The 13,657-nt window shown below is 42.2% G+C and overlaps 1 protein-coding gene across 2 annotated transcripts in view; it reads right to left on the bottom strand.

Annotated features, from left to right (window-relative positions):
* LOC141990981 (prosaposin-like) overlaps positions 1-13,657 on the bottom strand; it is a 36,782-nt gene that overhangs the window by 5,798 nt on the left and 17,327 nt on the right. For both annotated transcript variants that reach the window (XM_074958921.1, XM_074958920.1), the window contains exons 3-11: positions 12,773-12,847; positions 12,363-12,488; positions 11,589-11,783; positions 10,152-10,295; positions 9,474-9,530; positions 5,121-5,237; positions 2,537-2,638; positions 2,061-2,244; positions 1,687-1,850 (exon numbers count right to left, since the gene is read on the bottom strand). In XM_074958921.1, coding sequence (XP_074815022.1) covers positions 1,687-1,850; positions 2,061-2,244; positions 2,537-2,638; positions 5,121-5,237; positions 9,474-9,530; positions 10,152-10,295; positions 11,589-11,783; positions 12,363-12,488; positions 12,773-12,847 — 1,164 coding nt within the window. The remainder of the gene's footprint in view (positions 1-1,686; positions 1,851-2,060; positions 2,245-2,536; positions 2,639-5,120; positions 5,238-9,473; positions 9,531-10,151; positions 10,296-11,588; positions 11,784-12,362; positions 12,489-12,772; positions 12,848-13,657) is intronic.

The following is a 13,657-nucleotide window of genomic DNA, read 5'->3' as shown; positions in this document are numbered from 1 at the left end:
TAAGACACTCCTTCCCCTCCTCCAAACAGTATTCACTGAGGCAATAAGTTTTACCATCATAGTGTTTGCCATTAGATATCTGTTATTTCGAAGGAGCACCAAATCAGACCCGCCACTGAAGCCAAAACTCAGAGCAGTAGCTTAGAAGACAATCACAAGCATGAGAGAACTGAGCGGGGTGGAGGAGAGGCAGAGTACATACAAGTATTCTAAGGACAATCACAGCACTATGGAGAGGAAAAAAGTCCACTCAACATTTTTAAAAGCGAAGTTTAGTGAAATTGATGAGATTATGCCAGTATCTGAAATGGAAACTCAACAGCTTGAACACAGGCAGCAGCAGGGCAAATACCCCTCAGCCCTCTACTGGAGAGAGTATCTTTAAAGGAGAGAAGATGGTCAGTCTCCATGACCATTAAGTCTAGGATTTCCGCTGAGGAATTCCAACAAGATTGCCAATTGTGACATGGGCTGATTACCAGCTCACTTTACAGGCTGTCCAGTGACTCCAACTTATAACTGCTTTTAGTTGGGTTACCAGTCTAAATCCAATACAGGGTCTATGCATTGGAAGTGGGGTTTTTTTTACCCACAAAAGCTTATGGCCAAATAAATCTGTTAGTCTTTAAGGTGCCATCAGACTCCTTGTTTTTATAGCCCATTACCACTCTTCAGCCACCCAATCAAGGTTTACCAGAATATCTTCAGCTGTGTACTACCACATTGCCTTTTGCTAACTCACGAGCCAGTATACTACAGACAGCTTTGTTAATCCCCTAAACCGTACCAAAGGGCTGCAGCAGTCTAACATGTGATCTGTTCCAACCCCTCCACCTCAGATATGGGGCATCACAAGTTTCCCAAGAAAGCTAAGAGAAACAATCCAGCAACTTGTGCCTCAATATAAAAGGTGGATTTTTAAACTGCGCTCAGTTCAGGATGGGACAGCAGCCCAGCTCCTTTACTGTCCAGAAAAAGGGACAAATTCCTTCACTGTGACCATTATACTTACTGCAATTGACTGATCAATAATTGCTTTAGCATGACAATGGACAGTATTTTCATACTAGTCAATGTGTGAATTCTGTCTTTCTACTGTTTTGCTAGGCAAGTTGGTTTTATACATTTATCCAATTTGTATTGCTCTCTTTCTGATTGTAAGGCAGGCTGCCACACATGCAGAGGCAGGTGCTGCCATCTGATCTTCCAGAGATCAAGTTTCCTCCTCACTCGTGCAGTTTACTGTGAACAAAAAGGAAGCTTATATCCTTTGAACCAAGCATCAGAGAAATCCCAACAAGGATCAGGCTGCCAATTTGGGGCAATTTAGAACCACACACACTCACTCCAGAGTCTCAGTTGTACTGTGGCTAGTTTCAAAGTAGTCAGCAGCCCATGAGCCCTTCCATAATACTTTAAATATCACCTGCCACAGATGGAGGCATCTCAAGCACAGAAGAAGTCACTGTGAAGACTTGGATGTTAATATCCAGGCACAGGGCACAAGTATTTGGTCCCAGCTAGGTTTTAGAAAGGATAATCTATTGAAGGGTAAAGGATCAGGGTAGAGAAAAAGCACTCTGATAGGTGACAGGGTATAGATTTTAGCCCTCAGATCTTCTAGCCTCATAATGGCTAAATCACCACTTTTATGTCTATTCACCCTCCCCGCATGAGGTACTTTACCTCCTCCTGGATAGATTTTGGTAGGAAGTGACAGACTTTTTCAAGTACAGCCTCAATTTCAGCTCCTGTAGCATTCGTCTCCAGGTGCTTCTCTAAGTAATCTACAACCAGCTTGCACGCGTCACAGAAGCCACCAGCCTGTAACGGCTCCGGAGCAATTCTCACTGATCAAAAATAGAGAGACTGACAATTAGCATTTTTTGTTAGAGTGATTATGTTGAAAACCTCTATCTTGCAGCTGGTCCAGTTCTTAGACTAAAGAGTAGCCAAGAGGCTAACAATTAAAGTCCAGGTAAATAGTCCCTACAGGGGAATCCGATCACACATTAAACAAGTGTGTGTTTTATACTCAATACTGGTTACCCAGTGCTTACCTTCATGAGAAGGCTTGCGGCTTATGCAGCATTTCAGCATGATGCATACAGTTTTGGGACTAGTTGCCTCCAACAACATATCAATGACAGCTTTGCCATAGGTTTCCACAAAGTCCTTACACTGGTCTTTGATACTTTGAGGGAACACAGAGCAGATCTTCTCCATTTCATACACCATTTCCTCCTGGAATGAGGGAGTGGGAGACATGGGGAGAAGGAAGAATGCATGGAATCAATCCCATTAGTACCCATTTATGCCCGTGATCCCACTTAGGAGGGGGACAGATCTCACTGTTCCAGGAGCATGAGGAACCCAGAGAGTACTATTAGGGCAATACAAAGTTACCACATATCAACTCTCCCTCCACCCCTAACACAGCAGTGGTACATGTTCCAAGCAAGGAGCTGCATCATTCCAGCAAATTCTATTTCAAAACGTCACAGTACAAGAGTTGTCCTTTGGACCAAATCCACACCTCTGTCCTGTTGTTCTCCAGCAGGTTGGTCACCTCTTTCACCATTGTCTCACATATATCGCAGACAGATATGTGTTCCGCTTGCACCAGGTTTTTCTGCATCTGAGTTAAGGCAATATTTATAAAAGATGATTATGGTATCAATATTTTAAAGTTAAATGGATCCAGAAAAGACTAACATCACCCACCAAATATGAAATTTGTTCAGGTGCAGCATGACAGCTTGCTTCCCACATTAGACTTAGAATCATAGAATATGAGGGTTGGAAGGGACCTCGGGAGGTCATCTAGTACAGCGCCCTGCTCAAAGCAGGACCAATCCCCAACTAAATCATCCCAGCCAGGGCTTTGTCAAGCCTGACCTTAAAAACCTCAAAGGAAGGAGATTCCACCACCTCCCTAGGTAATGCATTCCAGTGCTTCACCACCCTCCTAGTGAAAGTTTTTCCTAATATCCAACCCTAAACCTGCCCCACTGCAACTTGAGACCATTGCTCCTTGTTCTGTCATCTGCTACCACTGAGAACAGTCTAGATCAGGGGTCAGCAACCTTTCAGAAGTGGTGTGCTGTTTTCATTTAAGGTTTCGTGTACCAGTAATACATTGCAACATTTTTAGAAGGTCTCTTTCTAGAAGTCTAATATATAACTAAACTATTGTATGTAAACTAAATAAGCTTCATTTAAAGTTAAAATGCAGAGCCCCCTGGACCGATGGCAAGGACCCAGGCAGTGTGAGTGCCACTGAAAAAAATCAGCTCGTGTGCTGCCTTTGGCATGTGCGCCATAGGTTGCCTACCCCTGGTCTAGATCCATCCTCTTTGGAACCCCCTTTCAGGTAGCTGAAAGCGGCTATCAAATCCCCCCTCATTCTCTTCTGCAGACTAAATAATCCCAGTTCCCTCAGACTCTCCTCACAAGTCATGTGTTTCAGCCCCTAATCATTTTTGCTGCCCTCCACTGGACGCTTTCCAATTTTTCCACATCCTTCTTGTAGTGTGGGGCCCAAAACTGGACATAGTACTCCAGATGAGGCCTCACCAGTGTCGAACAGAGAGGAAGGATCACGTCCCTCAATCTGCTGGCAATGCTCCTACTTATACAGCCCAAAATGCTGTTAGCCTTCTTGGCAACAAGGGCACACTGCTGACTCATGAGCTGACAAAGTAAATCACTACAAATGGAAGTTAACACTAATTATCACTGTAAATTGCTGGAAAGTGAGTTGCATATGATGGAGCTAGTATGGACAAAGAGCCATGGGTGAACTGAAATTAAAGTCTATTCGTAAGTCCCAAAAAGGTCTTCAAAAAGAAAGGAATGGCTCTTGGAAAGGTCACTTCTTGCCCAGTTTAACACTGGATGAAAAGCTTATGTGAAGTGGACAGACTTGCAAAGGCAGGGGAATATATGTCTGTATCTAGTGATGGGGTTCTCAAACTTAATCGCGCTGTGATCCCCTCTTCCTGAGGACAAAACTACTACTACATTACCGGGGGGGGGGGGGGGGGGGAGCCTGAGCTGATCCAAGCCCTGCTGCCCTTCGGGGGGGGGGGGGCAAAGCCAGAGCCCCACTGCTCCAGTGTGTGGGGGGGTGGCACAGGCATGGGCAGGAGGGCTATAACCTGAGCCCTGCCAACCAGGGCTGAGGACCTCAGGCTTCAGCCCTGGGCAGTGGGGCTGGGGCTTCAGCCTGGGGCACCAGCAAGTCTAAGCCAGTCCAGGCAACCCCATTAAAATGTGGTCCTGACCCACTTTGGGGTCCTGACCCACAGTTTGAGAACCACTGATTGGAATGGGGAAAAATCGCCTCAATTACTTGGATTCTATTATCTGCATTGATTTTTAAAAAGCTACAGAGCTCACTAGGATCTTCAGGACCAAATCAATTTGAGCTACAAGCATCCTCCAGTTTCCTGTACCAGAGAGAGAGTCTACTGTAAAAAGACATTCTTCTTAAAGTGCCTATTTCCAGTGCATTGTAACTATCTGAAAAGACTTCTCTTTTGGGCTAAAGTTTCTCATCCTTCACCTCAGACAAAATGTGATGGGGAACTGATTTTCAGGAAGTTTGAACAAAATAAATATAAACTGAGCTGATTGAGTTACATGTATGAATACGGTCTTTTTAAAAAAAGGTAAAAACATCAAAAGCATCCAACACCAAACACAGGCTAAACTTCAGTTTTATCAAAGATTTAGCCCTCAATACGGCCTAGTGCCTCTAATAATGCTTGAAAAAAGTTGTTCAAAATTTGAGCTATGAGCAACTGAAAGACGTCCTGGCCATAGTCTAGTACTGGACTACAATTCATACTTGACTGAAGATTAAAATGGTTCCTCAGAGTTTTGTTCTGTGCCTGCCCCAAAATGCAACTCTCCAAAAGGAAGCAGCTTCTTAAACTAAACACACTAACCAGTGATGGTCAATAGTTTAATATGCTAGGAGACGCGTTATTCTGTGCACTGAAATGGAAATCTGAAAGTCTGCATTCATCTATATAGCTTTACTTCATCATCTAGCTCAAGTAGCCTTGGTCCTTTTACAAAAAAAAGCAGCAGGTGTGTTGAAAGCCATATCTTACCTCCTCCACAGACTCCATCTTCACTTCATGCATCACTTTTGCCGGCACCAGAGTCAGGAGGGGCACAGATTTCAGGGAAGGACAGAATCCAACCAAGACACAGATATCCTTTGGTTGCTGGGAGAGAGAGACAGACACATCAGCTAAAGAGAGAATTTAAGAGATTCCACATAGATTCTATTTAACCTCAGACTCCATAAAAGGGGGGGGGAAAAAAAAAAAAAAAGATAGGCCAGAATTGAAAAACCAGTAATACAACAAAAGGAGCTTTAAAAGTGCAAGAAGATTGTTCTCAAAATTCAAGTACTGTGGAAGGAAACGAAAGTTTTGGCCATTACTGTTAGTCAGGACAAACAGATCAGGCTTAGTAATTTTTAATCTGAAACTACTGGGGTTTTAGGGCTTCTTGGGCATTTGAAAATGCCTAACCCCTTAAAAAGACATGCATCTTCTTCAGTGGCCAATGTGACCACAGTAGAGAGGATATTCTTATTTCCCCATTATCTTATGAAGGTTTGAGTGAAGAACATATTTTATCTGGACTCTGGAGTTTGTGCAAGATCCAAGAAATGCTGGGAAGCTCAATATTGATTGACATCCAGGAAAATCAACTATTTTCTGTAAAAGTATCTGTCACTTTCACTAGATGCCATGTTATGCGATTAATTCTGTAAATAAAGTGTTGGCATGAAGAGATGCTTCCAACAAGATCACTTTTATGCAGTTATAATATACTATCCCTACAGTAGAAGGGAACTTAGCCCATACTTCTCTAATTTATCAAGAAACGCAAAAGACAAAAAAGCGAGGCAGAAACCAGTTATTTGTACATAAGGCTTTGAGTATCTGCAAGATTATACTATAAAACCCAAGTTACTAATCAAATCATAAAGAGGAAGGAGCAAACCAAATAGAAGCAAAAGCTCTTGATCATTGGCAAACATGGCTCTGCAAATGTAGGTTCTCGTATTGAGCCCCTCCCTGTGGTACAAGAGGCATTCTGCTACAGCTCTTTGCAACAGTGCAACTATTCCAGCTCAGCAATCCCTATGACGGTGAATGGATTACAGCAATCTGCTCCAGTCTTGCTGCAGCACAGGGCAGCAAAGGTATTCAGATGGGTACACCAACAACTCCCCTACCTAAACGTTAGTTAGGTATTATAGTGGACACTTAATATTCCTACACCAAAGATTGGGGGGGGGGGGGGGGGATTTCTTCTGTTTATTTTGTGCATTTTACAACTCTTACCAACATCCCATTTGTGTTGATTCTTCACAAAGCAATAAAGGACAACATTCTCTCTTTACACTGACTAAATTTCAAAGTGATGCTGCCCGCTTAAGCACTTGTGCCTACATGACAGTAACCAAGTGAATGAACATAGTTTAGCTGATTCTGTGATCTTCGTGCTCAGACCACCACTGGTGGAGAACAAGTCAGCAAGACTGGAGCTATTGTATCTGTAGTTCTACCCACCACGGGCAATGAACTAATACACACCAGAACTGGAGAGCTTACTGTGTAAAAGGGACTGCATTCTCTCCCACCCACACCCTTCATGGGCATTTCCCACATACCTGGAATCCAGAAAGAAGAGTTTGTGAAGGGTTGGGAGAGGGAGCAGTGAGATGAGAGGGGAAGAAGGATGGAGGGGGCCTCTTAGGCCGATGTCCATAATGATCTGGGCTGAAATTCTTAAAGACTAGTTTATTCTCTGAACTAAGACACCTCCTGCCCCACTCTTCTCCCAAGTTAGGTTTACTACTGTTTGCTCCATCCTGTGTATGGTTAAGAGGACTAGAGAAGGGTCGGAGGAAGTGCTATCTAAACTTTAGTAGAACCCAGGACCCTACAACCTGCAGTACTCGAACACTCATAGCCGTAAATGCACTTTATGATGCCATAAGTGTTTAGAAACATGTCCAAAATATTTTCTCCCTTTAGAACGGGAGGTTTTTATAAGCTAATTTCCTGTTTGACACCCACAGATGTCACTAGAAGTCCTTTGAAACAGGCGGTACTACTAACTATTAAAAAAGACTAAGGCCAGACATGTGAAACAGGGAACAATTGTTCAAATAGGATACCTCATGCCAACACAGTGAAAACAGAGCACTTACAACAACAACATAGGGTACTAAGCGAGAGGGTTTTGTTTCCAAATAGGTTTTTGGCAAACTCTCATCAGCACTATAGGCTTGCAGAAAAAGCAGCAGATGTGGTCACACTCACAGACTGCCCCTCTTCCCCCCGCTACACAGGCAGTCTGACTATCAAGTAGTAATAGAAAGGGAGATAAAGTGTTTTGCCATCTTTATCCTCTAACAAGAGAAACAACTTCAGACAAGGGAGGTTTACTGCTTCAATGCCATACAGTTTTATTTATCATGCCCCTCGCCCATAAGACGTCCATGCATGGGTAGAAGCAATACCTCAGACAGAGAGCACCACTTCAGATTGCACAGATTCAGGTCAGCCCAGCACTGCTTTTAGTTGAGTTCCCTGGTTCATGCACTGTAAGCAGCGTTTCAAGGTATTAATGCTACAGCATCACCACATACATGCAACATGTTCTCGTTGAAACATGACAGACACAAGGTCTCCACCAGGACTTTTCTAAATAGGAAACTAAGGCACTGGAGGAGTGGAAATATGAAGGCCCCCCGTATCTTCTTCCCAATGCACATACTGTGGCTCTCTTCAACTATTGCCCTGACCTATAAAGGTTATCGTAGAAGAAAACCAGTCACAGCGCTGACTTCATCTTAGCGCTCAAGGACTCTAGAGTGAAACCAGAAACTGATTAGAGGCAGCATCAAGATTTTCCTGCATCTTCACCTCTACCCCAGGAAAAGCAATCCACTCCACTGGTGGTTCCACCATTAGGTTGGAATCTTAATGAAGAGCTGATATCAGAAGCAGGAACCATGACCTATTCATTGGCTCTCTCTCCCCCTTCTCTTTTTCACTCCACCCCCAAACATCCCTTGTATCTGTCAAAGCTGACTGCAGTCACACCACATATACAACTAATTAGCAAGAGGAACTACAGCCCTATAGCTGAAAAGCAAGGAAACACCATAGGCAAGTTTCTCACATACCTGGTCCTGCTGTTGATAGAGATTGGAGACAGAAAAAAAAGAAATGAAAGACATAACAGTTTGATTAAAGCAGTTGAGCAGTGTATATGGTTTTTTACAAAATCTTGCTAGTGCCCCTACCTCTACGCATGAGGTAGGCGGTGCAAGGACGACCCTTCATTTAGTTAATTGCTCACTCCAGAATAGCTTGTAGCACATTGACTTTCAAGCTATCACATTTATAAAGCACCCTGGGAAAGACTACATCCAGACAAAATGTAAACACTGCTCTGGGCAAACCAGAATGTTAAATGCATTCATGTTCCAATTTTGAATTGAAAATTTGAAGCCAACTCTAATTGGAACGAGCATTTTAATTTTCTTTCTTGCATAGAGTGTGTGCGCCCTTAACTCCTGAAAGTCACTTTTAACTGACAAACTCCAAAATAAGAGGCCCACAATATATACTCTTGAGACACGCTGAACACAATTTAAGGTTATTTAAAGCGAGATAGCATGTCTATTGCTTAGAACAAGTGTTCAAGTCAGTCATGGGCTCCATTTAGAGATCTACTTTGCCAGTGAATGTATCACTTTGGACACATCCCAGTATGTCGGTTCCTCTATTTTTAAAACAGAGATAATAAGGCTTACCACTCTTTGTAAAGTGCTATGTAAGCTGTTGCAAACAAAAAAAAATGTGTTTTTGTACACAATACCCATATCAACAACAAATTTCTTCTCCACTGCACACACCCCAATCTCAGATGCATTAGAACTTCAGCTATCTGAAGCCCCACTCTTCTCACAATGCTTACTACTGTGTAGATGTGCCACATCCATTCCAACCACCAGGTTTTGTTATCGAGTCAGGCCCCTGGGAAGGACCAGCTCTGGTATCGGTAAGAAGCATTTTTGGCATAGAGGAGAAAAGAGTATACACAATGGAAGATTTAAAAGCCACTTATTACATGCACTCTGAGGTCTGCAAGAACAAAGATGTCTATGTATCCTGAGAATGGCCGAGACAGATACATAGGGGAAACAGCTAAAGAATGAATTCAGACTTTAGTCACCAAGTATACTAATATGCCTTGATTAAGGATCTCAAGACATCAGCTATGATGTTTATGCACTTCAGAATGAATCTGGAGTCCTGATGACATTTAGCAGGCTTAGGGTATTAACATTCTCCAGAATAATGTAAGTGGAAGCTACACAAAACAGAAGAAGTTATACCAAGAGGAGGTTTGAGGTCATATGCTCTTACCATGTGCATCATCATTTGAATAGCCAAGTCTGAATACTGGGAGATGTAGTCCTTGCACTGTGGGAGAGAAATACAGGCTAGTAAACAAAACCACTTTACCCATGCATGCAACTGTAATGCCACATTAGGGTGAGATGACATACATCTTGGAAAATCCAAAGCAATGTTTCCGACAAAAATTAATTTGTCCCCAACATATTTTGCCACATGTTAAGTAAGCAGTTGTCTTTCAAGAAACTGTAAGCACACAATGTGGCACTTTTGGACATAGTCAAACAAAATTTCTTGACTTGTGTACATCACGTGTTCCCCATCACCCCATTTTGTTATTTAAATGAAAGAAAAATATATTTACTATTGCAGCATTACCTCACCTGGTAATTGCTATTAGCTCCGAGATTACTTGCCACAGTCCTCTAGGCTTTTCAAAACATTAAGATGCTTACCTTAGTGAGGATTTAATTTTGGGAGGAGGAAGGAAGTAAAGCTTTTTTGGATCAGAAAGCTTATGGTTTGTAAGTGCTGGGCCAGCAAATTAAATCCAAGAGCTGCACCTAACATTATCTACCTTGTTTCTACCAAATATAAATCCCATTGAAAACTGACATTTACAGAGGCCATTTCATGTCTCCACTATGGACAGTTTCCTTAAATCAACCAACAAGATTATTTTGTTACCAGGTCAGCTGCGGCAGGTCCCAAGCGTTCACACTCCTGCTTGGCATGAGCAATTAAGGAATTCACAAAGGATGAGTTGGTCCTCACAGCTTCCTGAACATCAGTGACTAGCTGAACACAGTCTTTGCACACATCCCCAGCCCCCTGAAAAGGGAGAAAAGGAAAATACTACCTTAAAGCTGGTTATGCAGGAACATCTGCCAGACTTGTGTTGCTGGTATCAATTATCACTTCTATGATAAGAACTTTAACACTTCTTCTAGAAAGTACTTTATAAAATCATAAATTCTACTAATACACTTCAGCTAATGGAGTAACTGACAGGAATAGTCTGTCATCACTGTGTGTGCCAGCCATTTGAGGAGAGATAAGGTATACACTGTCAGCAGGTGTCATAGCTATTTGCTGACAGCACAGGAATATTGACACTCTTGGCTCTGGAGGGGAATGTTTGGATAGTCACAGGCCATTCTGCCTCAGGTCCTTCCAGTCTGTCCTCTGCAGCAACTTGTCTTGGTCTACTCCCTATACAACATACCTCGTTCCTTCGCTGCAAGCCAGTTCTTGTTGCCCCAGCACTGGACTGAGATTGCTTCCTCTTCCACAAGAGATCAGCAGGGAGATTCTCTCCTGGGGTCTAAGTAATCTCCTTCCTTTCAGGTCTAGTGCCACTTGGAGAAGCAGTTGCAGGGAAAGTCCTGCTCAGCCCCTCCAGCCCTAGGCTGCAGCATGCTCAGTACAGACAGAACCTTCAGCAAATTTAGTTGCTAAACTCTAATGAGTTTCTACTGAGCATTGCAAACTTAAGATTTTTCAGGGGCTTATAACTTGGCCAGGTATGGGTGTTTTTTCACTAACAGCAAAAAAGCACTTCCCTGCCAAATTTCGAGCTTTTGTTTGAAAACCTGAAGAGGTACTAAAACTTCAAAAAAAAAAAAAAAAAAAAAAAAAGCCTCCAAACTTTCAATTTTTAGTGGTTTGTGTTTTTTAAAGTGGGCAAAACGTTTTTCCCCCTCATCCCATTCTCTGAAACAGCTGGGCCTTTTTTGTTGAAATTTTCAAAGAACAATTCTGCTGGAGGCAGACACCTGGCCTGGAAGAGTTTCATCTCAAAGTTCAGCAAAGTTATAAGCAGCTACAAAGCAGGATCCTATAATGGAAAGTGTCAGGCAATCCTAATTATAGGCAGTATCATTACCTCGGACTATAACAATGCAGAAGACAAATCATAACAAATATTGCATAGCCAGCAAAAGGGCTATTTCACCCTCATATGTATAACAGAATTTGTAGTGTGGCATCCACTTAGTTAAATGCATGTTGGTTTCCAAACTCCTAAAGTTGCCTGTTAACCCAAATCAACAAACTGTTAAAGACCACTGATACTTGAATGGAACATTCACTTTTCCTGTGCCTAGAGATACTCTGCATCCTTACCTGAGATTCTTGCTTGGGCTTGTCTTGAGGGTAAAGGAGAAGAGGCACATTAGCCATGAAGGGAGATGCCAGTTCTGAGAAGTCCAGTTCAGGTATCTTGTTGGACTGGAGTGATTTCTGAAGTTTCATTGCAGCAAGGTGCTTCTGAAGGGATTGGCACAAGCAGAGGGCACTGCACACTACTTCAGGATTATCCTGAATATGAGAGAGAAAAAACTTAGAAAGACAAAGCACCAGTCTGATGCCATATTCAATCTCACTGGTTGCATGCACCTCAAAAGTGAGCTAAGATTCACTGCAAGAAAGTGGTTTTAGGATTTAAACCTGTTTCCTTGTAATCCCTAATCTGCACCTTCATGAAATGGAAACTCTTCCATTGGATTATAATGCGACATTGTCTAGGCAAGTGAATACAGCCGGAAAAGTTCTAATTTCTATTATTGTATTAACCCAATTTATATCAGACATTTCAGAACATTGGGAACATTTATATTATCAGCAGCAGCGAAATTATGAGATATTGAGCACAAAATTTAAGAACAGGGAGTTTTGGATAACAGGGGTTCAAAGACAAGATCTGAACCTACACCACTACTTAGATTTATTTTCTTTTATTGTAATGACTTAACTGTCTGCACATTTGGGGAGTCCATAAATCTCATTCATATTTGCTTAAAGGATTAAACCCACTCACCCTACAAGGGACAAAACACTCAGGGACATGGCATAATTTTTCAATTTAAGGTTTTCAAAAATTATTTACAGTCAACTTACTAACTCTTCTTTGATCAGGTCCATGACAGTTGGTAGGTAGGCATCCACGGTCTCCTTGCACTCAGATACCAGGCCTTGGTCAGGAAGGAACTCACATATCTTCTCGATATAAGAACGGATCTCACCCTATGAGATAAGAGGAGGGTTATTGGCTATGTTCATGCATGCAGCAGAGAGTGAGCCAGTTCTTCATTCTCTGAGAATGACTATACACGATCTGGAAACACTTGAACTCCAAAGTGGGGTGGGGTGTGATGGTAGAGGTCTTAGAGATGCCAGTGTTGACACTCACTGCACTAACTTCTTTCAACACTAGTCTTTAAAAGCGTTAAGTCCCATTTGGAGATCACTCCCCCTCCCTGGAGCATCACCTCTACTAAAAGGAAGTCACATAGTGCCCTTAAGCTTACCTCTGTGCTATTGTCCTTCAAGAGATTCCCAGCCACTGTTACAACGTCTTTACATAAGTCACATGGGATGCTTTTCTGAGGAAGAGTAAACAAAATATACTAAGCTTTCCTTGCACATCACATTTTTCAAGCCTTTTGTGCTTTATTTCCTCTTCCAAAAACCGTCCAATTCTCTTTGTTTGATCCCAAAGTTAAGGCCATTTCAAAATGTGTCAAGTTCCAGTTTCTAGGATAGACTGATGTCAGATACAAAACCAACATACATGGGTGGAAGAAAGCAAAACAATAGCACATCTACTGCAGTAAGAAATATCACTAATACAACATGTTCTCTTTCACAGACGATTGTGTGAAAATTTGCTTTTGATATGCCCATCTTAGAGGGACTTTCCTGTTCCACCTTCTCCTTCAAGACATTCAGTCTCTTGAGATTGTTTTTGACTGCTCTGTTTAGGAATTAGGTGGAAAGCGTAACATCATTTGATTTTAATGCTTTGTGTTGAGGAAGGAGACTAGAAATAAGATCAGGGGGACACAAAAACTGTAGGCCAAAACTAGTGAGAGTGGGGATCAGATGGACAAATTTTCCCATATCCATTTTTTTTTTAATCAACCTAATATGCTGCCTCTGGGGGCACGGTAGTCAATCAATTTTTGGTCCTGTCTGTAGCAATGAGTAAAACAAGTGGGTAGGAGGTGGGAACATATGGTCTAGTAAAACTAGACCGTCTTGTACCCAACACATTTCCTGATGCATTTATACACAAATATTAACCAATTAAGACACTCTCTCAAGCATACAGATTTGGAAGCATACTGATTGTGCCATTATGAAGATGAAGGCCATGGCCACAATATAAGATTCCACAGAAAATGCAGTACATG

This window comes from Natator depressus, chromosome 7, assembly GCF_965152275.1.
Source record: "Natator depressus isolate rNatDep1 chromosome 7, rNatDep2.hap1, whole genome shotgun sequence".
NCBI lineage: Eukaryota > Metazoa > Chordata > Testudines > Cheloniidae > Natator > Natator depressus.
The sequence above is the reverse complement of the archived record's forward strand: the minus strand, read 5'-3'. Positions and strand labels throughout refer to the sequence as shown.